Source organism: Procambarus clarkii, chromosome 89 (assembly GCF_040958095.1).
Source record: "Procambarus clarkii isolate CNS0578487 chromosome 89, FALCON_Pclarkii_2.0, whole genome shotgun sequence".
NCBI lineage: Eukaryota > Metazoa > Arthropoda > Malacostraca > Decapoda > Cambaridae > Procambarus > Procambarus clarkii.
Genome location: NC_091238.1, coordinates 19,551,426 through 19,577,673, shown reverse-complemented (window position 1 = coordinate 19,577,673; position 26,248 = coordinate 19,551,426). Strand labels below are relative to the sequence as shown.

General features: G+C 38.8%; 1 protein-coding gene and 1 long non-coding RNA gene across 3 annotated transcripts in view; one reads left to right on the top strand and one right to left on the bottom strand.

The window, feature by feature from the left end:
- Positions 1-19,562, top strand: part of LOC123773228 (ATP-dependent RNA helicase Ddx1-like) — a 38,737-nt gene extending 19,175 nt beyond the window's left edge. The window contains exons 2-8 of one of the 2 annotated variants that reach the window (XM_069318172.1): positions 4,987-5,136; positions 5,248-5,384; positions 7,342-7,443; positions 8,566-8,686; positions 10,378-10,541; positions 11,779-11,877; positions 19,466-19,562. In XM_069318172.1, coding sequence (XP_069174273.1) covers positions 4,987-5,136; positions 5,248-5,384; positions 7,342-7,443; positions 8,566-8,686; positions 10,378-10,472 — 605 coding nt within the window. In that variant the 3' untranslated portion in view covers positions 10,473-10,541; positions 11,779-11,877; positions 19,466-19,562. Of the gene's footprint in view, positions 1-4,986; positions 5,137-5,247; positions 5,385-7,341; positions 7,444-8,565; positions 8,687-10,377; positions 10,542-11,778; positions 11,878-19,459 lie in introns of both variants that reach the window. The other variant, XM_069318171.1, reaches the window with a different exon arrangement.
- LOC138359185 (uncharacterized) lies at positions 19,392-22,393 on the bottom strand. Its single transcript, XR_011225855.1, has 4 exons — positions 22,352-22,393; positions 21,056-21,274; positions 20,092-20,153; positions 19,392-19,531 (listed from the first exon to the last, which is right to left on the bottom strand). It is a non-coding gene; the product is annotated as an uncharacterized lncRNA (long non-coding RNA).
- Positions 22,394-26,248: the final 3,855 nt, after the last annotated feature.

Genomic DNA, 26,248 nt, shown 5'->3' with positions numbered 1-26,248 from the left:
CTGTCAACCACCATAACCTTCTTCTTAAATTACATCATTATGGAGTCAGAGGACACTCCCTACAATACTTCGAGTCCTACCTTACTGACAGGCTCCAATATGTTTCTGTGAATAATACAATTTCTCCCACCCTACCCATCAACATTGGTGTTCCTCAGGGCAGCATACTTGGCCCTCTCCTCTTTCTCATCTACATTAATGACCTTCCAAATGCCTCCCAACACCTCAAACCAATTCTATTTGCTGACGACACAACCTTCATTTACTCCAGTCCTGACCCTCTTGCTCTAAATGCCACAGTAAATACTGAGCTAAATAAAGTCCATCTTTGGCTAACTGCCAACAAACTCACCCTTAACATTGACAAAACCTTCTATATTCTGTTTGGCAATAAATCCTCTAGTCTTATAAATCTCAAAATAAACAATACCCAAATTTGTAACAAATTAGATGGCAAATTCCTTGGCATTCTCATTGACCACAAGCTGAATTTCCAGGGACACATTCTAAATATATCAAAAAAAGTTTCAAAAACTGTGGGCATTCTTTCTAAGATCAGATATTATGTACCACGCCCTGCTCTGGTGACTCTCTATTACTCCCTTATCTATCCTTATCTCAACTATGGTATTTGTGCTTGGGGTTCTACTACCCAAAATCACTTACGTCCTCTAATTACCCAACACAAAGCCGCTATTAGAACAATATCCAACTCTGGCCCCAGACATCACTCGGTACCCCTACTCAAATCTCTTAATATGTTAGATATTAAGTCACTGCACATTCTCTCATGTGTATTATACATATATAAAACGCTAAACTATAATGCCAATCCTGATCTTAAAAGCTTCATAGAAGGTTGTAACAGAACCCATGAGCACCACACCAGAAATAAATACAGTTTTGATATTCCTAGAGTACGTCTTAATCAAACTAGAAATGCTCTGCAAATCAAGGGGCCCAGAATGTGGAATGACCTTCCCAACCATGTTAAAGACTGTACCTCTCTCAACCAGTTTAAGATAAAAACTAAACACTACCTAATAAATTCCCTGTAATCTACCTCACTCCTCTATTGTCAACCCATGTCTGTTATTTTCTTTTTTTTTCTTTTTTTTTAATCAACACTGTTTGTCAACCTATTGTATTTGTGCTGCTTTTTCAGTCATGTTCCCCCTTTTTTTTTATCTTTATTTGTATTTGTTCTCAACATCTTTTATTCTTTATGCTCAATTAGTATTAAGTTCTAGATATTAATGTTTTTCTTGCCCGAAACGCATTGCGTAATAGTGGCTTTAGGCATTGTATGTACTAGCTCTATCTATATATCAATCCATTAATGTAACATCACTTGTATGTATATACCTTACCTGAATAAACATCTGAATCTGAATCTGAATCTGAATAATATATATATATATATATATAATATATATATATATATATATATATATATATATATATATATATATATATATATATATATATATATATATATATTAGTATAATTTGGTAGCAGTCTTTCCTGTAGACATATATTATTAAATATGACCGAAAAAGTAAGATTAATAATTCTAACACGAATTTTCTCAATCTTTCATACATTTCTTTTCACTGTTGGTGGTAATTCAAAAATCAATTCTCCAAAATTCATTTTTATTTCTAGTCTGACGCGACACTTGAGCACGTTTCGTAAAACTTATTACATTTTCAAAGACTTTAGTTTAAACATACACAACTGAATAGAACTTACACATTTCCGATTTGTTTATATCTACATTTGAGTGAGGTGGATGGGGTGAGGTGGTATTTAATAAGGTATTAATTTCATCAACACAAGACAGAACACGAAACAATGGGTATTGAATAGAAGTGATTGTAGAAAGCCTATTGGTCCATATTTCTTGATGCTTCTATATTGGAGCGAAGTCTTGAGGTGGGTAGAATATAGTTGTGCATTAATTGGCTGTTGATTGCTGGTGTTGACTTCTTGATGTGTAGTGCCTCGCAAACGTCAAGCCGCCTGCTATCGCTGTATCTATCGATGATTTCTGTGTTGTTTACTAGGATTTCTCTGGCGATGGTTTGGTTGTGGGAAGAGATTATATGTTCCTTAATGGAGCCCTGTTGCTTATGCATCGTTAAACGCCTAGAAAGAGATGTTGTTGTCTTGCCTATATACTGGGTTTTTTGGAGCTTACAGTCCCCAAGAGGGCATTTGAAGGCATAGACGACGTTGGTCTCTTTTAAAGTGTTCTGTTTTGTGTCTGGAGAGTTTCTCATGAGTAGGCTGGCCGTTTTTCTGGTTTTATAGTAAATCGTCAGTTGTATCCTCTGATTTTTGTCTGTAGGGATAACGTTTCTATTAACAATATCTTTCAGGACCCTTTCCTCCGTTTTATGAGCTGTGGAAAAGAAGTTCCTGTAAAATAGTCTAATAGGGGGTATAGGTGTTGTGTTGGTTGTCTCTTCAGAGGTTGCATGGCATTTCACTTTCCTTCTTATGATGTCTTCGACGAAACCATTGGAGAAGCCGTTGTTGACTAGGACCTGCCTTACCCTACAGAGTTCTTCGTCGACTTGCTTCCATTCTGAGCTGTGGCTGAGAGCACGGTCGACATATGCGTTAACAACACTCCTTTTGTACCTATCTGGGCAGTCGCTTTTGGCATTTAGGCACATTCCTATGTTCGTTTCCTTAGTGTAGACTGCAGTGTGGAAACCTCCGCTCTTTTGCATGACTGTTACATCTAGAAAGGGCAGCTTCCCATCCTTTTCCATCTCGTAAGTGAAACGCAGCACGGAACTCCGCTCAAATGCCTCCTTCAGCTCCTGCAGATGTCTGACATCAGGTACCTGTGTAAAAATGTCGTCAACATACCTGCAGTATATGGCCGGTTTCAAGTTCATGTCGACTAAGACTTTTTGCTCGATGGTACCCATGTAGAAGTTTGCAAACAGGACACCTAGGGGAGAACCCATGGCGACCCCATCTACTTGCTTATACATGTGCCCATCCGGGCTCAAGAAGGGTGCCTCTTTAGTACATGCTTGGAGTAGTTTCCTTAGGATATTTTCTGGTATGTCAAGAGGAGTACAGGCTGGATCACGATACACTCTGTCGGCTATCATCCCGATTGTCTCGTCCACTGGTACGTTGGGTTGGTACACAGGCCTCCACCCCCAGGAAGCAGCCCGTGATAGCTGACTAACTCCCAGGTACCTATTTTACTGCTAGGTAACAGGGGCATAGGGTGAAAGAAACACTGCCCATTGTTTCTCGCCGGCGCCCGGGATTGAACCCGGGACCACGGGATCACAAGTCCAGCGTGCTGTTCGCTCGGCCGATCGGCTCCCTTTCCGGGCGTGGTAATCTAGTAACCAGTGATCCAAATTCAGCTTAGCCCTGCATATTTTACATGAAGTTGTAACAGCACGCATTGAACATAATACATTTTATTCATATTTTGAATGCTTTTACCATAGTTTTTCAAGGGCAATGATGCATTGGGCTGTTAGTATTATTTTATTATTTATATACTGCAAACTACTACTGAATTATTGCTCAGAATGAATGTACGCAGAATGTACTATTGTACATCTAGTATTGGGACCCCTGTGCAAGAGAGATGGAACTTTCACAGATGACATCAATGACATGAGTGAAATTAACCTCTGGACTTTGAAGTAGCCATAGACAGTTCGTGCACTCTGTGCCAGGCCATGATTTCTGGAATTCCATATTCATCAAGAATGGTAACACATTATGACCTCTTGTGGTATTCAAAAGAACACCATAAGAGGTCATAATGATAAACACTTCCAAAGGATACCTAATCAACCAGGTTGTGATTTGTATGTCAGGCTGCAAGCAGCTGCATCTAACAGTCTGGTTGATCAGACCACCAACCAAGAGTCCTGTTCGGAGACCAAGCCCGCAAGGACTTTAATCCTGGGAACCAACACACTGTAGCCGTAAGACAAGATACATGGGTATCTTGCATATACCCATGTATAATAAATACAAATACACATGTATTTGTTACTAATATGCACACTATTATATTCTTTGAACACTAAAATGTATTATTTGTACAGTTATTACAATGTATATACACATTATGTGTGTATACCTACATTTTAATGCAATATTATGAACCACTAAGCAGTTCCAGTGGATGATATTCTTTTAATGTAGATACAACCACAGCATAGTCCCACATGCTCATTTGCTGCTGGCACATGACGAAGCAAAGTGCCACCTGATGCACTACAGCACTTGCCAAAACAGTGCTCTTATGAGAAACCTGGTCAATAAATCCTGAATATGAATAATTTTTCACATGTTCTTTTTCTAAAGGAGCATGAGGTCCCATTACTGATGCATAGGTGCACTAACCTGTGGCTGTGTCTCTTACTGTAAATGTCATAGCCAGCATTGGATTCACTGATATCTGAACCTTGTACAAAGTCTTTAACACTGTCAGGATCATCTATATAACACGATCATTGTTAAATTAAGTTATTTCGATGTTATTAAGTGATGCTGTAGGCACAAGCTTCATGGTGGTGTTGTGAACTACCGCTGTATGCACCATTCATGGTCTCTTTCACTACTGAGCTCCTCACAGCCAGGAGTGCCCATGATTTTTCCCCAAGATGGCATCTGGTTACTTGTGGTGTGAGGAAGCAGATGCAAGCCCCTCTACCTGCTGGAGTTTAAAATCTTAGGCTATACATAAAATTGGTCCTTGTTGATGTATACTGCTGATGAAATGACCTTGGTTGATTAGTGAGGTTAAATATTCCTCATAATACATAGTCTCATGAAATATAGTATAATTAAAATTGAGCCTATGGAGCCCATAGAGTGGTATGAGATTAGTGCTTCATTTAATTAAAATACTGTAGTTGATTTATAGGAACATTTGTCATCCTTTATCATTGTGCTAAACTAAACCCTGACTGCCCCAAAACTTTTAACAGGAGGAGGGGCCAATAACAGAGGCAATCCATATTCGTGTGTGTGTCTCCATGGTGACCGCAAGCGTAATGAACGCAAAGCGAATCTCCAAAAATTTAAGGATGGTGGAGTGAAGTTCCTTATATGCACTGATGTAGCTGCTCGAGGAATTGGTAAGTTCTTTTCGTTGCATGCATTGGTTTTCTCTTGGGGAAATTCTCTATATTTTAAAAGATGCCTGAGGATATGAGGATATTGTTAAAACATCCAAATGTTTGCTGCAGATGTTGGAGGCCTGCCATTTATAGTCAATGTGACACTGCCAGATGAGAAGAGCAACTATGTTCATTGTATTGGGCGTGTGGGTAGAGCAGAGAGAATGGGTCTAGCTATCTCCCTTGTTGCTGCTGTGCTAGAGAAGGTTAGAGTTTTAAACCAATATTTGCATTCTTTATTAACTGGTAATAGCCCCTGACTTGACATTATTTTACATTGGCTTCCGCTGTCCTTATTTTCATTATTGTAAAGATGAATTCATTAAACCTAAGTAACCTGTGTAAAGTCTCACATGTAGACTTTTGTTGTAGCTTGGTTAATATTTAAAGAGGAAAGAATGATAATGTAATTTATGGTATGTTGCAGTTTTTTGCAACATTGAATACTTTTCCATTGGATAACTCTCTTATGTGCACACTCCAATAAACTCCTTCATATGTGACAGTTGTATGAAAGGAACAGGAAAATCTGAAGTCTCCTTACAATAGTGTCAATCTAGAAATGACCTAAGTTTAATTGCAGGATGAGAGCTATGCTCATGGTGTCCAGTCATCCTAGTACTTTGAAGCTCTGAAACTACTGATGGTTTTGGCATCCACCACCACCTAACATGTTCCAACCATCTACCACAGTTTGCAAAAGAGAACTTCTAATATTTTTTCCATCACCTTTGTTTTCTTAGCTTAAGTCTGTGAGCTCGTGTTCTTGAAGTTGTATGGCAGGTTTCAAGAATTCCTCTGTCAATTTTATTGATTCCTGTTACAATTTTGTAGGTAGTGACCATATCACCTCTTTTCTGTCTTCTAGCTTTGGTATATTTAACCTATACCCTGATGTAAATCAATGGGCCACAGAAAATATGGTATTTAATGAAGATAAGTTCCAACTTTTTCGCTATGAAAAATAAAAAATATCAAAACAGAAACCATGTACAAAATGCAGTCAAATCATACCATAGAACATAAAAGGAATATAAAGAATTGGGGAGTAATCATGTCAGAAGATCTTACTTATAAAGAACACAATAAAGTAGCAGTCACAATTGCAAGAAAAATGACAGAACCTTTCAAACAAGAGATGCTGTACCAATGATGATACTTTTCTAGGTGTTAGTGCTTTCTAGAGTGGAATACTGTTGCACAATAACAGCCCCATTTAAAGCTGGAAAATTGCTGACCTGGAGAGCATGCAGAGATCCTTCACTGCCAGAATTCTCTCGATAAACCATCTAAATTACAGACTGACTAAAAATGCCTAAATCTGTATTCTCTAGGGCACAGGCAGAAAAGATACATACTAATTTATACATGGAAAATATTAGAGCTGATTCCAGATCTGCACACAGAAATATCACACGAGACCAGAAGGCATGGCTGGATGTGCAGAATACCCCCATTGAAAAGCAGATGTGCAATAAGTATTCTGAGAGAGAACTCTATCAACATCAGAGGTCCGAGACTGTTCAACACTCTTCCACTACACATAAGGGGTTTAATGGGCCTACCCCTCGCAGTCTTCAAGAAAGAACTAGATAAACACCCCCAAAGGATCCCTGATCAACCAGGCTTTGATTCGTATGTCAGGCTGCGAGCAGCCGTATCCAACAGCTGGGACACGGACTGGTTGACCAGTCCAGCAACCAGGAGGCCTGGTTGGGGACCGGGCCACGGGGAACCTTGAACCCCAGTAGCCAATTAATTGGTAGCCTCTCCTAGTAGTTCTTGGTTCTCAGTTCTGGAAGCCATTTAGCTGCATGTCTTTACATTTTTTCCAGTTAATTGCTGTACTTTTCAAGATGAGCTCAATGCTACTGCATAATTCAATTTGGTCTCCCGAAGGTCGTGAACAAGTTCTTTAATATTTGTCATGCATGTATTTATAAGTGAATCTGAAATTGGAAATTGCAGAACATGCTCCTCACACAATGTTCTTTGTGATCCTGTTGTCTTATAACCATTCCCTAATCAGACTTCGGAAGAACATCCTTGAAATAACACGTTCCTTGACATTCCTGATAAGTCTTTCACGAGGTTCAGTATTAAAGGCCAAGGGATAAATTTAAAAATAGAGTATAAATTTTGTATATTCTTCTCTTGTTTCAGGTGTGGTACCATGGAGAGTGGTGTTCAACTCGTGGGCGTAACTGTTTTAACACGCGGTTGACAACGGAAGGTGGTTGTTGCGTTTGGTACAACGAACCACAGGTTAGTCCTCGAGATTTTTTTGTCGTATTTATCTTTCACATTTGATATATATAGAACATCATTGCCTACTTAAAGATTTGAAAGGCTCTAGTCTAAAACTGATACAGTATTAAAAAAAAATATTAGAGCCTAAAAGTGATAAATTCTGATTAGGAAGTAAAGTACTTGTATGTCTCTGGCACTTCCCCTTAGTGATGCAAGTGCACCAGGTGATTAACAGCTTTTGTAATTTGAATGTGTTTTTTCCTCCTATTTTGATTCTCTTCTTTTTTTTCTTCTTTTTTCCTCACTTTAACTCCCAGTGTATGTGTCCCCCTATTCCTAAAATATGTATTAACAGTAAATAACTTCTTCATGGCACAAATTCTTCAATCTACATACTTCTGCAGCACCAATAATGCCAATTACATTATCTCAGAGGCCTCTTTACTGTATTTCAAATCACTCCTTACAGATATTCTGTAGCTTCTGGGTGTCATACTGATCTTATTCTTCAAGCTATCTGAATAAACTTTGGCTTCTCTCTCTGCAGTGTAAACGGCACCCTTTACCTTTTCAAACATAAATTTAATTACATGTGCCTAGGACGCAAAATTACTGTAGGTGTGAATTGGTAATAAAATGCCATATTTTAGATTTAGGAACCATTTATTGCTTTGAAATTGAAATAAGTTTATTGAGGTAAAATACACACAAAGGGATGAGGTAGCTCAAGCTATTCTCACCCCGTTCAGTACATCGTGTTAATACATACATACACACATCACAAGCAATAAACGTATTACCGAACATTCTGAGAGATAAACATATACATTTCCTCCTCTACACAAGTAATTTATTGCTTTAGAAAAGCCAGAATAAAGAATTAATGATTGGAAGAAATTGGCAAGATTAGGCAGTGTTTGTTCATATGAGTATAGTAGGGTAGTGACAGATGTATACAATGGAAAAATACCAGTATAATATTACCTTTCAAGAGCCTCGGTCCATCACTACATTGAGAATCACATTTTACACTGAAGTGCATTCAAAATATTTTGTTTATAATGTGAATTAAATGTTAGGCTGTGACTGACACCCTTGTTATTTCACTAGTGATCTTTTTCTTATCTGAACCACTAGTACCTAGCTGATATTGAAGAGCACTTGGGAGTGACCATCCAGCAGGTCGATCAAGAAATGAAAGTTCCAGTTGATGAATTTGATGGCAAAGTGATTTATGGTGAAAAGAGAGCCAATGTTGGTAAGTTTTCTTAATAGTGTTTAAAATTTATGTGCAGTACACTATTTGTTCTTATTCTGTATGGAGAATGTTGTCACGACACACTATACTCCCAGTTGTTCCATGTTCTTTTCTGCATGCACTTTTGTAGCTCTTGCTGCTCGTTTTTCACACTGATGTGCTTACTGTCACAGTGCTCAACCATTCCTGTCATTGGTGTTTGTTATTACAAGCATGCTTTTAATTACTGTGGCTACAGAAGTGGCACAATTTTGTGCCAAAGTTTAAAGTGCTCAAGTTATTAATGCTTGAAAATGCCTTCTTGTGATAAGGTTCTACATGATGCTACTCCCTAGGTGTTAGTTCTTTAGTAGAACAAGGGATGAAATTAGCAAATAAATGATTATGCATTTCTATCTTTATTGGAACTAGAAGGTTTATTCAAGGGTAAACATCACTAAAGCAGTACAGCTACATGCTATTTATTTGGAAGGAAAATATGTACCTATATTTAATTATTATAGCACATATTAACTGTAAAACAGAACCAGGCCTTTTTTATAAATTTATTAAGAGCAAGCTGCATTTAAAATATTAAATCCAGAGATTGAAAATAGGGAACAAATACAGAGGGAATGAAAAAAAAAGTATGAAACATTAAATGAACAGTTCCAATATGTGTGTACTCGCCTAGTTGTGCTTGTGGGGGGTTGAGCTCTGGCTCTTTGGTCCCGCCTCTTAACTGTCAGTCAACTGGTGTACAGATTTCTGAACCTACTGGGCTCTATCATATCTACATTTGAACCTGTGTATGGAGTCTGCCTCCACCACATCACTGCCTAATGCATTACATCTGTTAACTACTGACGCATGGTGATCGCACCTCAGTTTACCAGTGTCTCCTGCCTAGTAACTATCGCGCCTGAATTCTTTATAAAGCATTACATTTGTTTTGGGATTTTTGGCTATTTGAACATAAAATTTGTTATTATATATCTTGCCATGAGTCCCAAGAAAGCCAGTGGTAAGGTTCAAGCCAAGAAAACACATGTGAGAATGACCATAGAGGAAAAACAAGAGAGCATTCATAAACGTCAAAGCGGTGCACAGGTTGTTGAACTTGCTAGGCAGTACAACAAATCTATGTCAACAATATGCACTGTACTTGCTAAGAAAAAGGACATTATGAGCGTTAAAGTGGCAAAAGGCATATCAACAATCCCGAAACAAAGAACACAAACACTTGAGGATGTTGAAAAGTTTTTATTAATTTGGATACACAACAAAGAGTTAGCAGGTGATAGCATTTCAGAGGCCATCATTTGTGAGAAACCAAGGCATTTGCATGAAGACTTTTTAAAGAAAACCCCTGGAACGAGGGGGAAAAAGATGAATCAAGTTTGAAAATGTGAAAAGTTTGTGTGACAATAGAGCCTCGTGGAAAACTTTTGCTGTGGTCATTACCTGGTGGAATGCACCCAGGATGGAGTATTAGGGCTATACATCTTTTAAATCATAAAAGTAATAAACATTTCCCATCAACCTTACAAACCATATTAACCTATTTTCATGTATTTCCCCCATGTGCATTTTAACAGTTACTAAATTGCCTTTATCATTCTGTAAAATTTCAATTACAGTATTCTGTATATAATTTTGTTAGTATAAATGGACTGAATATTCTGAAATCACTATTAATTTTACAATTTCAGATTCAACGGTGGTCTGGACACCCAATTTGGTCAGACAGGTGAAGAGAGCATTTAGGATAGTTCGAAGAGATGAAGATGGTCACAATTGTGTTTGAAGAGGCAAACGTTCCCCTTTGCTCCTGACATTATGTTCAGCCTATTGACCCCTGCACACCTAACACAAGGTAGGTTGAAAACTCCTCCTTCATGTCATTGGTCAGAAACTTAGGGCCCATGCAGGAATATCCCTAAAAAAAAAAAAGTGGCCCCAACAATGCATCCTCCAAGTCTGGAGGATGAGCAGGAGCATTGTCGAGAAGCAGGCCCTTTAGTGTCAAACTTTTCTCTTGCAGATATTTTTTGATGGCAGGGCAAACCACTCTACATCAGTTTTTCTGCACGTTATATATTTTTTAAAACTCTTGGATTTTCGGAATGATACACGAGCAAGGGTTTAATTTTCAAATCGCCACACAGCACAAGAGTTAGCCTATCCTGACACAAGTTAGCCCAAGTTAGCTTGTGTCCGGGCAGTGACGTCTCCTCTTGGGTAATGTATGTCCTCTTCGTCAATTTTTTCCAGAATAGCCATGTCTCCTCACAATTAAACATTTGTTGTGGAATATATCCATCAATACAGTATCTACAAAATCTTTAAAATCACGAACAAATCTTTCACCCCCTACTTTGTCTGAGCTGGCACCCTCACCATGCCTCACAACACTATGAATACCACGTCTTTTTTCAAAATTTCTCAAACCATCCCCTACTCACCTTAAACTCTTTCGTATCTGCAAAACTCGTTCTAGGGGTTTTCTTTATAAGATCTTGCATGAAGATTTCATTGTTGACCAAACCACACACTGGAAATTGAATAGACGACGACATTTCGATCCGTCCTGGACCATTATAAAGTCGATTGTGATGAGATGAGGGAAGCAAGAGCATTAAGTAGGCAAGAGAGAGAGGTGAGGAGATGGCAAGTATGTACGTATGTACATGAATAAAACATGTACATACTTATACATAACATGTGTAAATAGTGTAATAAACACAATAACAGTATTTTGGGAGGAGAAATGTTGGCGAGTAATGTGTTGGAGGAGGGAGGGAGGACTGGCAGGGTGTGGCAGCTCACTCATGTTTTTTGGGCTCACCATACCAACATAGTGGATCGTTATGGTGAATACATACGTAGATGGGTATATACAATGTGTGTATATAGTGTAATAACAGCAAAAACACTGTTTGATTGTAGAATATGTCGCATATATGAGGCCCATAATTTTGAGCATAGCGATGTTCTATACTTTGAATTATATAAATTCCACAAATTACACACTTTTAAATAATATTACAGCAAAAAAAAAGGAAGAAATGAATGAGAAACTTCAAAATAATTGCGCAACATTTTATTCGCAGCAACTGCCGTCGCACGGGGTGGCGGGGCCGACAGACCCCCATCGCTCCAACGCTCAGCGCCCATAATTTGCTCAACTTCCCAGCTCCATCGCAGCTAAAGTAAGTCACATACAATATTTTTTGTTTAGTTTCCCCATGATCAGACTCTGCATTTTAACAATATAAGAAGAGAAAAAAATTTTTTGGAAAGAATTTATTTCTTGTGCACCAGGGTGTTATTTGGAGGCAGAGCAGTTCAGTGGTTAACTACTAAATTTTTTTTTCTCCCACACACGCACCCCCCTAGGAAGCAGCCTGTAACAGCTAACTCCCAGATACCTATTTACTGTTAGGTAACAGGGGTCATCCCCTTTTGTACAAAGAATCTGCTAAAGCTTTTAGGGCTAATCTTTGACACTCGTTTGTCTTTTTCGCCCCATATTTTTTACGTCCGAGTTGAATGCTCTAAGGCCCTTAACTAACTTTAGGTCATGTCCCATACTTCTTGGGGAGCTAATCGACACTGCTCCTCTCTTTACATTCCTCTCTCGTTCTGTCTAAACTCGATTATGGCCCTGTTTACTCGTCTGCTTCTCCTTCTACCCTTCACCATCTGGACACACTGCATCATACTGGGTTACGGCTCAGGTCTGGTACCTTTCCTTCGACACCTACCCTAAGCCTGTATGTTGAAACTGGCGTCCTGTTTCTACAGGATCGCCATGATCGCTACTGTCTTCTCCACCTTGCACGGTCCTTACAGCACCCTCACTCTTGCTTATGTCATGCCTTGACCTTTACCCATCCTGTGGTTCCTGTTCCCCTTCACCACCTATCTCTTTCTGTACGGTTGTCTCTCTTACAAAATACTCTTTCAGTTTGTGTTACCAATATTTCCCCTCGTGTCATTCCGTCTTTGCCCCTATGGAGGGGTCCCCGTTCCTAAATTCTGTAAGCCTTGACCCACATGACTAAAACTTTTACCCCTCCTACAGTTCTAAATCACCTTTTCCTTGAACACTTTTCTTCACACTTCCACTCTATTTCCGTCTTCACCAATGGGTCTTAAGTCTGCAGATGGTGTAGGCTACTCTGTTGTTTTTCCTGACTGCACCTTTGTGTCTCCTGCCTCCGGAGACTAGCATCTTCATGGCAGAACTTTATGCTATTCTCTATGCTCTTCATCAACTCTTTTCTCGCTGTCAATCCTCCTCTGTGTTTGTAGTTGACACTTGCAGTGCCCTCATGGCTCTAGAATCCTTTAATCCAGTCCATCCTTTGGTAGTTGAAATTCAACATTGGCTGTTTCTTATCTCCAGTAGATTTAAGACAGTGGAATTTCGCTGGATTCCCACCCATATTGGTGTGTTCTTAAATGAGCGTGCGGACACTGCCGCTAATGAAGCTATCCGGACCTGTCCCATCTCCCGTAAAGGTATTCCTTATTATGACTTTTACCCAGTTATTCATTTCCCCATTCTTGCCCGTTGTCAGGGTTGTTTCTCTTCTGTTACTGGTAACAAACTGCTTGCTCTTAAGAGTAGTGTGTTCCCGTGGCCTTCCTCCTACCACCGTAACCGGTGGTGGGAAACGGCTCTGGCGAGGTTGTATATTGGTCATACACGTTTAACTCACGGGCACTTAATGGAGCGCTGCCCTGCTTCTTATTGTCCAAACCGTTGTCTCTACATGTCCTGACTTCCAGGACTTACGTGTCTTGCTTCCCGACCATTCCTCACTGTCAATTGTCCCTCGATAAAATTCTTGGTAAATTCAATACCTTTGATATTGTTCGCCGTATGCGTTTTTGTTCTTGTATTGGCGACGTTATTGATATTTAGCGCACTATGATTATCCCACACATTTGATGGTTTGATAATTACTGTACTGTACAGTACTTTGGTTTGGAATGTATCAAATAAAGTTGTTTCATGTATTCAAATGTGTGAGAAAATCCACTGGGGCTGTGAGATGAAGCGAACCTGTAACAAAGGCATTGCCAGTTGCATACTCTACCACCACTGATGGTAAAAGTCTTACAACTGGATATCTTGTGTGACGGGTTATGGTATCACAGCTATACTGAACCAAGATGGTATGGATCTCCCTCACATAAATGAAAGAAATGCTGCTATTGGCCTTGCAGTGTGTAAGTTGCAGGTGGAAACAAATGAAAATTATCAAATAAATAATTAAACAATTTACTGAAATAGTAATGAACAAAAATAACACATGACAATACTTGACTATCATGTAATGCAAAGGTGAACAAGTTAGTATGACCTTAAATGCAAAAAATAAACTATAAGCAATGAATAAAAGTATGAAGATATACTGGTGTTCTGAAGACAGCTACCATACCACCATGGCATCAGTCACACGACGTTGGCTGGAAGCGGACGACGGGTTAGAGACACGAAGGTGATCCTAGAGCACTAAGGGAGAGATTGCCTCTCCAAGGAGGCAGCGCTCTTTATATAGTCCGGCGGTGATGACTCATCCAGTGTCAACACGAGGTGGACATCTGGTCAACTAGCAAACTGCTCGTTGTGGCTGGCGGTGCCTTTGTGTTGAGCTGTACCACTGCAGTTGAAGGCGGCTAACTGCTTGCTTGTGGGGACAAACTGCCAGTTAGCAGTGGCGCCCGGCTTGCCTCTGAGTCGTACCAGGCCGTGCCAGGCCCTGGGGGGTATGGAGAGGTGGCAGGACTGATGACTCTTCTGGGCTGGTGTAGATGTATACTTCCAGTGCAGAGGCATTGGAAGTGAAGGGAAAAGGCAATTCCACTGCTATGCAGGGGATTCACGTGACACTTGTGAAGCCACAAAGTCTGGAGGCCCTACTGAAGCCAGTCCAAGTATTAAATAAAACCTGAAGTACGCCGGTGAAGGGTAAAGTGAAGGGTGAAACAAGACCGTATGCCCCAACTTCAGGCACACACAGAAAATCACGTTTTGGTCCCGCCTCTCAACTGTGTATTTGAAGTTGGGGCGTATGGTGTTGAACTGCTTCAGCCTTCACCTGAGTGCTTGTAGGTCTTACGTAAGACGTTGACTCAAGGAGTGGCCTCAAAACTTGGTGTGATTTATGGGGAAATCCGGTTGTAAGACTTTTACAAAGTCAGTAATATACTGTGGTAGAGTATGCAGCTGCCAGTGCCTTGGGCAAGGGTTTACGTCGCCTCACAGCTCCAGTGGATTTTCTGCTTGGTGTATATCAGGTTGTGATTTTGTGTGTGTACCGTATTGTTATGATCGCCGTCTGATAAGTCCTTTCTGGCCTCAAGAGTCATTGTTACCCACCTAGAAAGATTGCAGATGGCCAAAGCAGTTATTTAAGTTAAGTAGGGACAAGTCTTAAACATAATTTTGCATAATATTTGACTGTAAAGGGGTAAATTGAGGTAGATTGAAAAACAAAATGGTGAACCGGGCAGGCGGTACTCACAATTAGGCGAGTACACTCGGGAACTTTTAAAGTGCAACCAAACATGCTTTAGGCTCTCACAACAAGAGGTGAGTGGTGGTGACTCAGGTGCTCAGCCAATCAGAGCACCTAAGGAGGGAGGGCAGGATTGAGAGGGGGGTGGTATGTGGAAGTTTGGTGACAGTTGTGTGTAGTTTGTTCATCTTCATTGTAAGTTTCATGGCTTGGTGTGCATTTCCCTAGTAAATTTAATTAGGGAAAAATTCAGGTGTTTGATTTTTTAAATCAACTTTTTAAATGTTGAGTTGTTAAAGCCTCAAAGTGCATGGAGTTGGTTTGGGAGTATGGCATCCTCATGCTGTTGCGTGCTCGCGTGAGGTAGCAAAGGTGATGTAAAGTTGTGGGGTGTACATGCTTGGGACGTCCTCTCTCGGGATGGCTGGTGTTAGACCTGCGTGTTTGTCGGTTGTTGAAAAGCCGTCATCCTTTGCTGTTGTGGTATTGATTTTACATTGTTCATCTTGTAATTAATACTGTAGTGCGATATCTAGGGCTACCATTTGTAGGTTTAAAATGTCTAATACGAACAGTTGTCCAATGAGTTTTAATAGGAAATATCATCCACCAAGCACCATTGTACAATTATATTAATTGATAGTATATGGATTGTGCAGAACTGCTTAGAATGATCTTTAACACTTGGCTATATTGGTCATGTCAAATACCTGCACGGTGAATGCTCAAAGACCCTTTCTTTATTCAGTGTTGTCACATACCTCATGGGGGTATGGATAGGCAAACACTCATTCGGTTAAACTTGCCTTGTAGTACTTTCAGAGCTCAGTAATTTGGAATCTGGTTAGCACTTTCCAAATAAATTGACCTTTAAAGTGAATTCCTATTTAGGTTTAAAACATTATACCGAATGAGAAACTCGGATTATATAGCCGAGCACCAGAAATGTTATTCAGTTTGGTTGCCTAAAGCACATTCAAGGACTACACATTACATGGCATTCCAGGATTCCTCTATACCTTGCCTTATGCTGTAAACATTGCCACAACCCTGTGTTTTATTGATTTAAATGGCCACAGGGAGGCATACAACACTGCAGATTATGATGTCATTAGTTATCCACTGTGCTGACAAGTGGGCTGACTGATGTTCGTTGACACCTGTATCGTGCTTCAATTTAATCGCCATGAGATCACCCTCTCACTAGACTCGTCTGTAGGAAGTAGAGTATAGTATCTCAAATTACCTTGGATCATAAATAGCATAAGACTTGGGGGTAGGAGAGGGTTGCAGTATTTGTCATGGCTCTCAGTTGTTCCTGGTATTAGGCAATTTAGTTCTGGAATCATTTTTGTTGGCCAATGTTAAACTTTTTCGAAAGTAGATGTTTTTCTGAAAGGGAAGGGGGGGGAACCTCTATGCTTGGATACAGTTATCTAAGTGAATACTTAGACTTATACAGTAGAATAACTACCTTCTTTTCCTTAGTCAAAAAGGTTGCTTGTTTATTTCTAGGGACTTGTATTTTCTTTTATTTTTAACTGCAGCAACTTTCAGTGAATGATAGATTCTTACTGAAAGGACCTTTACTTCATTGTTGTTGCTTTATGGTCATCTCATTGTGTACAGGGATTCCACGAAGCTTTTGGGGTTAGTCTTTGACACTCGTTTGTCTTGGTCAGCCCATATCTCTTGCCTCCGAGTTGAATGCTCTAAGGCCCTTAACCTCCTTAAGGTTTTGTCCCATACTTCTTGGGGAACGGATAGGCGCACGCTCCTCTATTTGCACTCCTGTCTAAACTCGATTATGGTTGCCCTGCATACTCTTCTGCTTCTCCTTCTACTCTTCACCGTCTTGATGCTTTGCACCATACTGGGTTGCGTCTCGGCTCTGGTGCCTTTCGTTCGACTCCCGCCCTTAGTTTGTATGTTGACACTGGCTTTCTCTCTCTTCAGGATTGCCGTGATCGCTACTGTCTTCGCTATCTTGCGCGGTCCTTCCAACATCCTTCCTCTCGCCTCTGTCGTGCATTGACTTTTCCTCCTCCTGTGGTTCCTGTTCCTCTTCATTGTCTCCCACTTTCTGTCCAGTTATCTCGCTTACAGGATTCTCTTTCTGTTCATATTTCTAATGTTTCTCCTCGTATTGTTCCTTCATTACCTCCGTGGAGAGTCCCCCTTCCCAAGTTTTGTACGTCCTTGACTTGTATTACTAAAGCCTTGACCCCTCCTACAATTCTGAAAAGCCTCTTCCTTGAGCACTTTTCTTTGCACTCCCACTCTATTTCCATCTTCCCTGATGGGTTCAAGTCTGCGGATGGTGTGGGCTACTCTGTTGTTTTTCCTGACCGTACTTACATGTGTCGCCTCCCTTCGGAGGCTAGCGTCTTTACGGCAGAACTTTATGCTATTCTCTATGCTCTTTGTCTCTTGCTTTCTCATTCTCATTCCTCCTTTGTGGTTGTAGTTGATTCTCGTAGTGCCCTCATGGCTCTTAAGGTCCTTTAATCCTGTCCATCCGGTGGTCATTGAGATTCAACATTGGCTGTTTCTTATTTCTAGTAAATTTAAATCAGTAGAGTTTTGCTGGGTTCCCAGCCATATTGGCGTTTCAATGAGCGTGCGGATGCTGCCGCTAAGGAAGCTATCCGTTCTTGTCCCATCTTCCGTGAAGGTATTCCTTGTTCCGACTTTTATCCTGTTATTCATTCTTCCCCGTTGGCAGGGTTGTTGGTAACAAGCTGCGAACTCTCATACTTAGCGTGTCCCCGTGGCCTTCCTCCTACCACCGTAACTGGCGGTGGGACACTGCTTTGGCACGGCTGTGGGTTGGTCATACCCGCTTAACCCACGGTCACTTAATGGAGCGCCGCCCTGCTCCTTATTGTCCCTCTTACAGTTGTGTATATCCTTGTTGAATGTCCTGACTTCCAGGACGAGCGTGTGTCTTGCTTTCCGACCGTCCTTCGCAGTCACTTGTCCCTCGATAGAATTCTAGGTGAATCGGATACTTTTGATATTTTTCGCCTTATGCGTTTTTGTTCTCGTATTGGCATTCTTGGTGATATTTAGCGCCCTCTGATTATTTCGCACTTTGATGGTGCTACATGGCCTTCCCGGTTTGGTGCCTTCTTTTGGTAATTACCTTACCTTCATTGTTGTTTCATTTTAATGTGGTAGTTGTGATATGGATTGTTTTGGCTCATGTGCAAGGTCTTTGATTTTTTTGTTTTATATTAAGAAATTGCCAGTCTTGTTACTATTTGTAGAGTTCGAGATCTGCATTAAGGCCTCAAAGAATATAATATTTTTTTTATAACATGTTATCAGCAATTTTTGTGGTTGGTAATATTTAGATTAATGTCAGTGATGTATATGACAAGGGTTAAGACCCCTTGTGGTATGACAGCATTTTTCCCAGTCATTTCTTTAACAAATGAAAGGGTCCTCGTAACCATTCTTTTGTCCTTTCTACCATGTACCCGTTTGTAGCTTCTTGGCCTTTCATTTGGTACTTTGGCTATTAAAACAATGGCCTTTGGTAATTACCATTTCTAAAAGAAAATGAGCAGGTTCATTAGGCAGGGTTCATTTTTAGCAAACAAAGTTTTACATAAAAAATTCCATTCCTTCAGGACCTTGCAGATGTTAGGTCAAACTAATTGACAGTAATCTGTTTTGCCTTTTCAAACAATGTTGGTTTGAATCTAGGTAAAATATTTCAGAATATCTGAAGAGTTTGGCAAACAAATCATTTAAGAGCTTTGATTAAATTTAAGTTACCAAAGACTTTGTGAAAACCATGTTGTGTAGATGCTTCAGTGTCACTTTTCTAATGTTTTTGTAAATGTGACAATGATCTTTAGTTAATTTAATCATAATTTGTACAAAGGTTAGGTGTTGCATAGCTTTAAATTTACTTTCAAATATGAAAACTAAAATATTGACTAAAGTTTCTTCCACTTTAATATTTCAGACTAATTTGCAATATTTGTTAGTTTGTAAATTGAATAGGTAGTCCACTTTTACATCTTTTCAGTGCATTTTGCATGCATCTATGTAACAAGTTACAAATAGGTGTAAATTTTACCAAGTGTTTACTTTCAAAGTAAAAAAATTTCAGATGTTTAAACATTGCATCAATAGTAGTAAACAATTTCCAGCATAATTTCAGGATAAGGTATATAAAGTAGTTTCATTAAAAATGTTTTATTTAATAAGTTTTACATATAGTATTTATAATACATCTAATATTTATTAGTTTCAGGTTGTGGTACAGATGCTCCTAGATGAACAGAAGATCCAAAAGGCCAAGACAACTCGAGACAATCACCTGTAAAAGAAAAATAAACATTAAACAGGGACACTACTTTTATTATCACCAATGCCTAATACTAAGCCCAAAAATCCTAACAGCCTATCTTTTAAGATAGGTTCAGCAAGGCCTATCCCTTCCTCTGGTTTCAGTGCAGAGCTTGTTCCCTGAATGGGTGCATTACATCCACCACTTTAGTGCCATCAACACATTGTACATATGCTTTACTGAAAGCACTGTACAATGCATGCCAGGCACTAAAGTTTTAGATGCATCCACCCATTCAGCAAACAAGCCCTGTGAGAATTAACAATGTAACCATTGTTAAGGGTCCCTAAACCTATGCAAATCTAGTCCATCTATTAGATGGGTAGTAGAGCAAAGCTCTGAAAAAGCCAAGCCAGGGAAATCTGCAGGACTGCCTGGTCCCCTTTTATGAAATGGGGTAGGATCAGTACAAACTGCATCATCCCCTGTGGGTTGTAACAGTAGGACATGGTTACACACCTATAAATGGACTAGATAAGAGAATTATGATTAGGTCATTGATATAGCTAAAACATCAAATTCAAACTCACCCACTTTTGTACAGTAAAGGAGCCTCACTCCAAGCCAGTCCATGCATCATAATCACTTTCACCTGCAAAATATTTCAACAAATTAATTTCAGATTTAAAGCCAATCTTGCTTTACTTTTCAAATTAGCATTCAGTAGTTTACAAATTCAGATGGAAAATATTTCTTTAAGGAATTTACCTTTCCTACATATTCTAGTAGCAGTAGTAAAGATCTAATTTAGCAATATAAATATATATATGGCATCAATTTGCCAAGTTTCAGTAAATGTCATTTGAGAAACTATCCACAACTGCACTTCAATGGCAATTTACATTTATCTTTAGCCAATGCTATATTGTTTAAGTTATTACTATTTTTCTTTTATGCAAGTCTATTCAGATTAACCTTTACTACAATTAACTTCCAACCAACAGAGGGACTTTTGGACTTTCCAAACCACATTCTGGAAAACTATATAAATTTAAAACCAAGCTAAAGTAAACATTGAATATTTTTTTTTCCTTTCAAGGGAAAAATACCATCACTTAGAACAAAACTTTTCCTGCCATTAACTTTATTTGAATCATGATTACCCTTAACAGTGTTATACATTTATAGATTAAAGCTTATTTAATGTTAACTAAACAAGATTTATATTTCATTAAAAATTATTAAAACACCCTCAACTATGCTGTTTAAGATCTAATGCCCCACATTACAATTTTCACAATTTCAACATACCATTCTATTTAATACATTCCTGAAAGGACTAAACTTGCAGATATGGTACCCACTAGCCTAAGCCTAGACTTCCATACCCATTCAATTTCCATACCCTAATATTTAATAGGTTTTTAGCAATTAACTTCTACCCTCTAATTCCAATGTACACAACACTACTTACTGTAGATCTGCAAGTATTTGGAACAGTTGGGAGTACTCTCAACTGTTCAGTGTCAAAAGGGAGGGGGGGGTACCACTTACATTTTAGTGGGCTTCATCCACTATTCTGATGTTAGCTGGAACATTTGTGCCAGCTGCTGGTTTGAAAGGGAGGCATACCATGTGCCAATTCAGGAAGCTTTCCACGTTCCTCACTGCATGTCAGCTCAGGACCTCGCTACCATGTTGGGAGGCAGTTGAAGACTAACCAATCAACATCCCAGGCTGGAGAGCAGTGCCAGCTCGGGGAGAATTTACCACCTGCAAAAAAATTTAATACTCTTAACAATCTACACCATCTATCTCATCTTTACCTAGCCCCCAAACCTTACATTTGTCAGCATTAAACTGCATCTGGTAGTCTTAACCATTTCAAAACTATATAGGGCATCGGTATTTTTTATTTGCCAATTCTGCAACTATTTCAGTCTAAACCATAATCTTGTGAATAACCGAGGTCCAAGGAGAGCTTTTAGGCACTACTTACAACACTTCTCCCAACTTTAACCCCATTTATACTAATTTCCTTTGGTATAGCCATGACCTAATCAACTTGAGTCAGCATTCCCAATGATCCGAGCCCCTATCAATTTTGCGCCACTATCAAAATCTCTGCTAAAGTCAAGGTACACAAAATCAAACCTTATCACTATTTCCTCAACTATGCAACCTAATCCATGAACATTTAGTAATAAAACTATGCGATTCATGTATCTAGTCATGTTTCTCAAAAAAGAGTAGAGAAATGGCACTTGCAATGTTAGATTCTAGTAACTTTCCTCACAATAGACTAAGCTAATTGGTCACTAACTTAAGCGTTAAAGTTAACTCAAACTTTTCCTTTAAAACTTGCTATATTAGGAACTTTCCACAACCGGCCTTTACCAGACATAATTAAATAGGGTAAAAACGGTATATTAAATGCAATAAAACTACGGTAAATTCAATATGATAAACTTGCATTCTTTAAGCATGGGCTGCATAGTAAGTGAACTAAACTAAATGTTAAGCACCCTGGCAAACCACTTCGTTCTATTCAATTTATTTAATCACTTTGTCCGGCTAGAATTTTTAGATTAGATTAAAGGAACACCCTCCCTGGTAACGGCTGAACTAGTTAACCAAATACAAATATTTAGGTAAAATACTTTCATAAAACCCGTCTACTTCCCCCACCAGTAGACTTGTTCAGCTAAAGGCATAATGTAATGTTCCACTTTAGTAAATAAAGACTTAACAAAACACTACCCCATCTGTGTAGTTACCGGTTACCTGACATTCTACGCTTAAAATAACCCATCTATTCCCCATAATTGTTCGATATAACTTGCCTCTCACCCGCTGGTCGAGTACACAGCAGTATATATCCTCCTCCATCACTCACCGCGTGGATACTATTTCACTCTGACCGCAAATTGCCTCAAATCACCTACGTTGTCCATAAACATATATAGAAGAGCAACTGACCGTAACACCCGTATAGCTATCATCACATAACGTGGGAATATTAGTAGTACTGCTGTCAAAACATAGATGGCGCCAGGACAAACGATAATTCCTATGGACTCGCCTAGTTATGCGTAGGGAATTGAGCTTCAGCTGTTTGGTCCCGCCCCTCAGCTGTATTCACCTAGTTGTACTCACCTAATTTGTGCTTGCAGGGGTTGAGCTTTGGTTCTTTGGTCCCGACTCTCAACCGTCAATCAACAGGTGTACAGGTTCCTGAGCCTATTGGGCTCTATCACATCTACATTTGAAATTGTGTATAGAGTCAGCCTCCACCACATCACTGCTTAATACATTCCATTTCTTAACTACTCTGACACTGAAAAAATTCTTTCTAATATCTCTGTGGCTCATTTGGGTACTAAGTTCCCCTTGTTCGTGTTCCACCCGTGTTAAAGAGCTGTCTTTGTAACTATCAAAATGCATATATCTTTGCTTTCACTTCAGTTATATTTATGACAAGGGATTTAAAATTTGACTATATTTCTGCTTCTCTGATGACATTAAAAACTTTCGTTTATTACAGTATCTACATAAAATTAACATTTATCTTCATTAGGTTGTAGTTCTCATCAATAGGGAGAGCGTCGGTAAAAAAAAAAAATTGTTTAAATATAAATATCTTTCCTCTCTCAATAATATGCCCGAAACGCTATGCGTACTAGTGGCTTTAGGTATTGTATGTACTAGCTCTATCTATAAATCCAATATTATGTTTGTAAATCGACTATTTATGTACTTTCCTGAATAAAATGAACTTTACTAATATCTAATCTCTGTGACTAAAACGTAAGAACGACTTTATCTATGCCTTTTTGATAACATATACAATTATAAGCTTTATTAGTGAATCTCTATTAATTAAACAATATATCAGAGAGTGTGTAAGGTTCGGTGTTCCATGTGCGAAGAGACATGAGAGATTTTACATCAGTACAGTAAATGTTTTAAGTAGCGAACGCATACTAACGAATAACGATTAGTATAGACCAACACTATTGTTCTATGAAGTCGATTTAACTTCCAGACATGTATTTTTCAATAAGTCTTAAATATTTTCTGGCTAGTTATGTTAGATATTATTAGAAATACGTATTCTACTTGTTAATATAATAAACTAAATTTGCGATCATTTAAGGAGAGAAGTGCGACGACTGGATCACTGTGTACAGAAGGTTGATATGCCAACAAACACTTTCCAGACAACAATATATCTTGGATAAGTCGCTCCACAACATTGACACCTGGACCGTTGACTTCCTATGAGGCCACATATTTACTTATTTCATAATGGAAGTATATTATTTTATAGTAACTATATGTTTTCTCGTGTTCTGCATTAAGCACCAACATTATAGTGAATAAATATACCATATTTCTTCATTATTTAAGTAATGCTAGGAGGCTTTGAGTAGCTTTGGGTCATTAGGTAAACAGAATCTCCAATAGATGGGGCGAGAGTCACGCTATCTCTCGCCCGAGCGAGAGTCGAAACTTATTTTAGAATTGATATATCTTTGTCCTCCAACAAGATATATTTCCTTTGGTGCACTCACAATAACGAGCATATCTCTGTCTTTCTGAAGGCATATAATATTTTAGGCTTTATAAGCGTATCTTTGTTAATTACACACTATATTGGCAAGTGCGTAGGCTTCTGCATTCCATGGCCGACAAGCTACTGAATGCCACTATAAAAACGTATGTATCTTCACTTGAGCTTTATATATGTCTATGTTAAAGTATTTAAAATGAAGCTTATATTTCTATCTTTCTTGAGACATATAAAACATATGTGTTTATTAACGAATTTACGTGAAATAAGCATTGTTCTGAGAGTTGCTCTGTCGATCAGTCTGTGCGGGGTCGGAGCTCGGCGATTATTAAAACACATGTATCTTCATTAGAACTTTATATATATCTATGGTAAAGTATTTAAAATGAAGCTTATATTTCTATCTTTCTCAACACATATAAAAACATTTGCGTTTATTAACGAATTTACGTGAAATAAGCATTGTTCTGAGAGAGTGTTACTCCGTTGCTCGATCTGTGCGGGATCGGAGCTCGCCGATTAGAAAAATACACGTATCTTCGCTTTAAATACAAATATGCCCATGGTAAGGCATTTAAAATGAAGATTATGTTTCTATCTTTCTTGAGACGTATAAAAATCTTACGTTTATTAACGATTCTGCGTGAAATAAGCATTGTTCTGAGATGAATATTGCGGATTTCCGGCTCTACGACCGATGAAAAATGCAACTTTTATACAACTACAAATATCTTTAGTTTTACTTTAAATTTTGTCCTGAAAGAGTTTTCATATATAGATCCAGTTTCTGCCGTTCTTCTGACATAAAAAGACCTTTGGTTTAATAAGTTAAGATGTTTTCAACAATATTACTAGGGCGTTCACCGATTCTAACATGGGCGACTCTTTTGGAAACGCAACATATGGGTTGACCTGATTGATATATGGGTCAGATTTCATTAAGGTTCGGAACATAACTACAATGCCATGATGTGACCTTGCAGGAGTTCAGAGAAGACTGCAAAAATGCAGTCACACATACCTCACAGTATGTTTTGCTGCAGATCACTTGATCAAAATTTTATACTAATTTAGATTAAACATCTATAGTCATTAATATTGTTGACTAAAGTAACCTTCTACTAAGCTAATCTACATCAATGTGTGATCGGTCACTCCTGTAACCGTTTCCAATTGTTCTTTATTAAAAAGACACCAATAGCAAGCATTTAATTAATCAACATTACTCCAAACTAGCCTTTCCTTAATCCAATCTTCCTTTATTCAAAAATCAGCTTTTCCCCACTCAAGCTTTCCTTAATTATAAATTAATTCGTCACTAAAAACAGCCGTTCTCCATTACTGTATTTGAAATAGACCTTCACTCAAACCTTTCCTTACCTAAAATTAACCTTTCCTCATTCAAAATAAAATTCTTCAATCAAGATAGTGCCTTACCTTAAAATTACATTTACTCAAAATTTATGAATGTCTTGGGGGATGGCTGCTACTTAAACAAGCTTGACCTGAGGACAAATTACAAACTACCAATGTGCACAAAATACATTTTGACATACTGTATATATTTGTGTGTTTGCATTTTCCTTACCTTTTTGCATATCATTTTTTAATGATTTGTTCATAAATTAAGTACATAGGCACAGAGGCACCTTTCATCATAGCCGCACTCTACGGTTAAGGTTTTCCATAGTGTGTGCGGGTTTTTTAAGGTCACAATGTAATTACCTAAGTGTAGTTACAGGATGAAAGCTACGCTCGTTGTGTCCTGTCTACCCAGCACTCTGTCATATAACGCTTTGAAACTACTGACGGTTTTGGCCTCCACCACCTTCTCACCTAACTTGTTTCAACCGTCTACCACTATTTGCGAGTGATTTTTCTTATATTTCTTCGGCATATTTGTCTAGTTAGTTCATGACCTCTTGTTCTTAAAGTTCCAGGTCTCAGGAAATCTTCCCTATCAATTTGATCAATTCCTGTTACTATTTTGTATGTAGTGATCATATCACCTCTTTTTCTTCTGTCTTCTAGTTTTGGCATATTTAATGCCTCTAACCTCTCCTCGTAGCTCTTGCCCTTCAGTTCTGGGAGCCACTCAGTAGCATGTCTTTGCACCTTTTCCAGTTGATGTGCTTAAGATATGGGCACCACACAACCGCTGCATATTCTAGCTT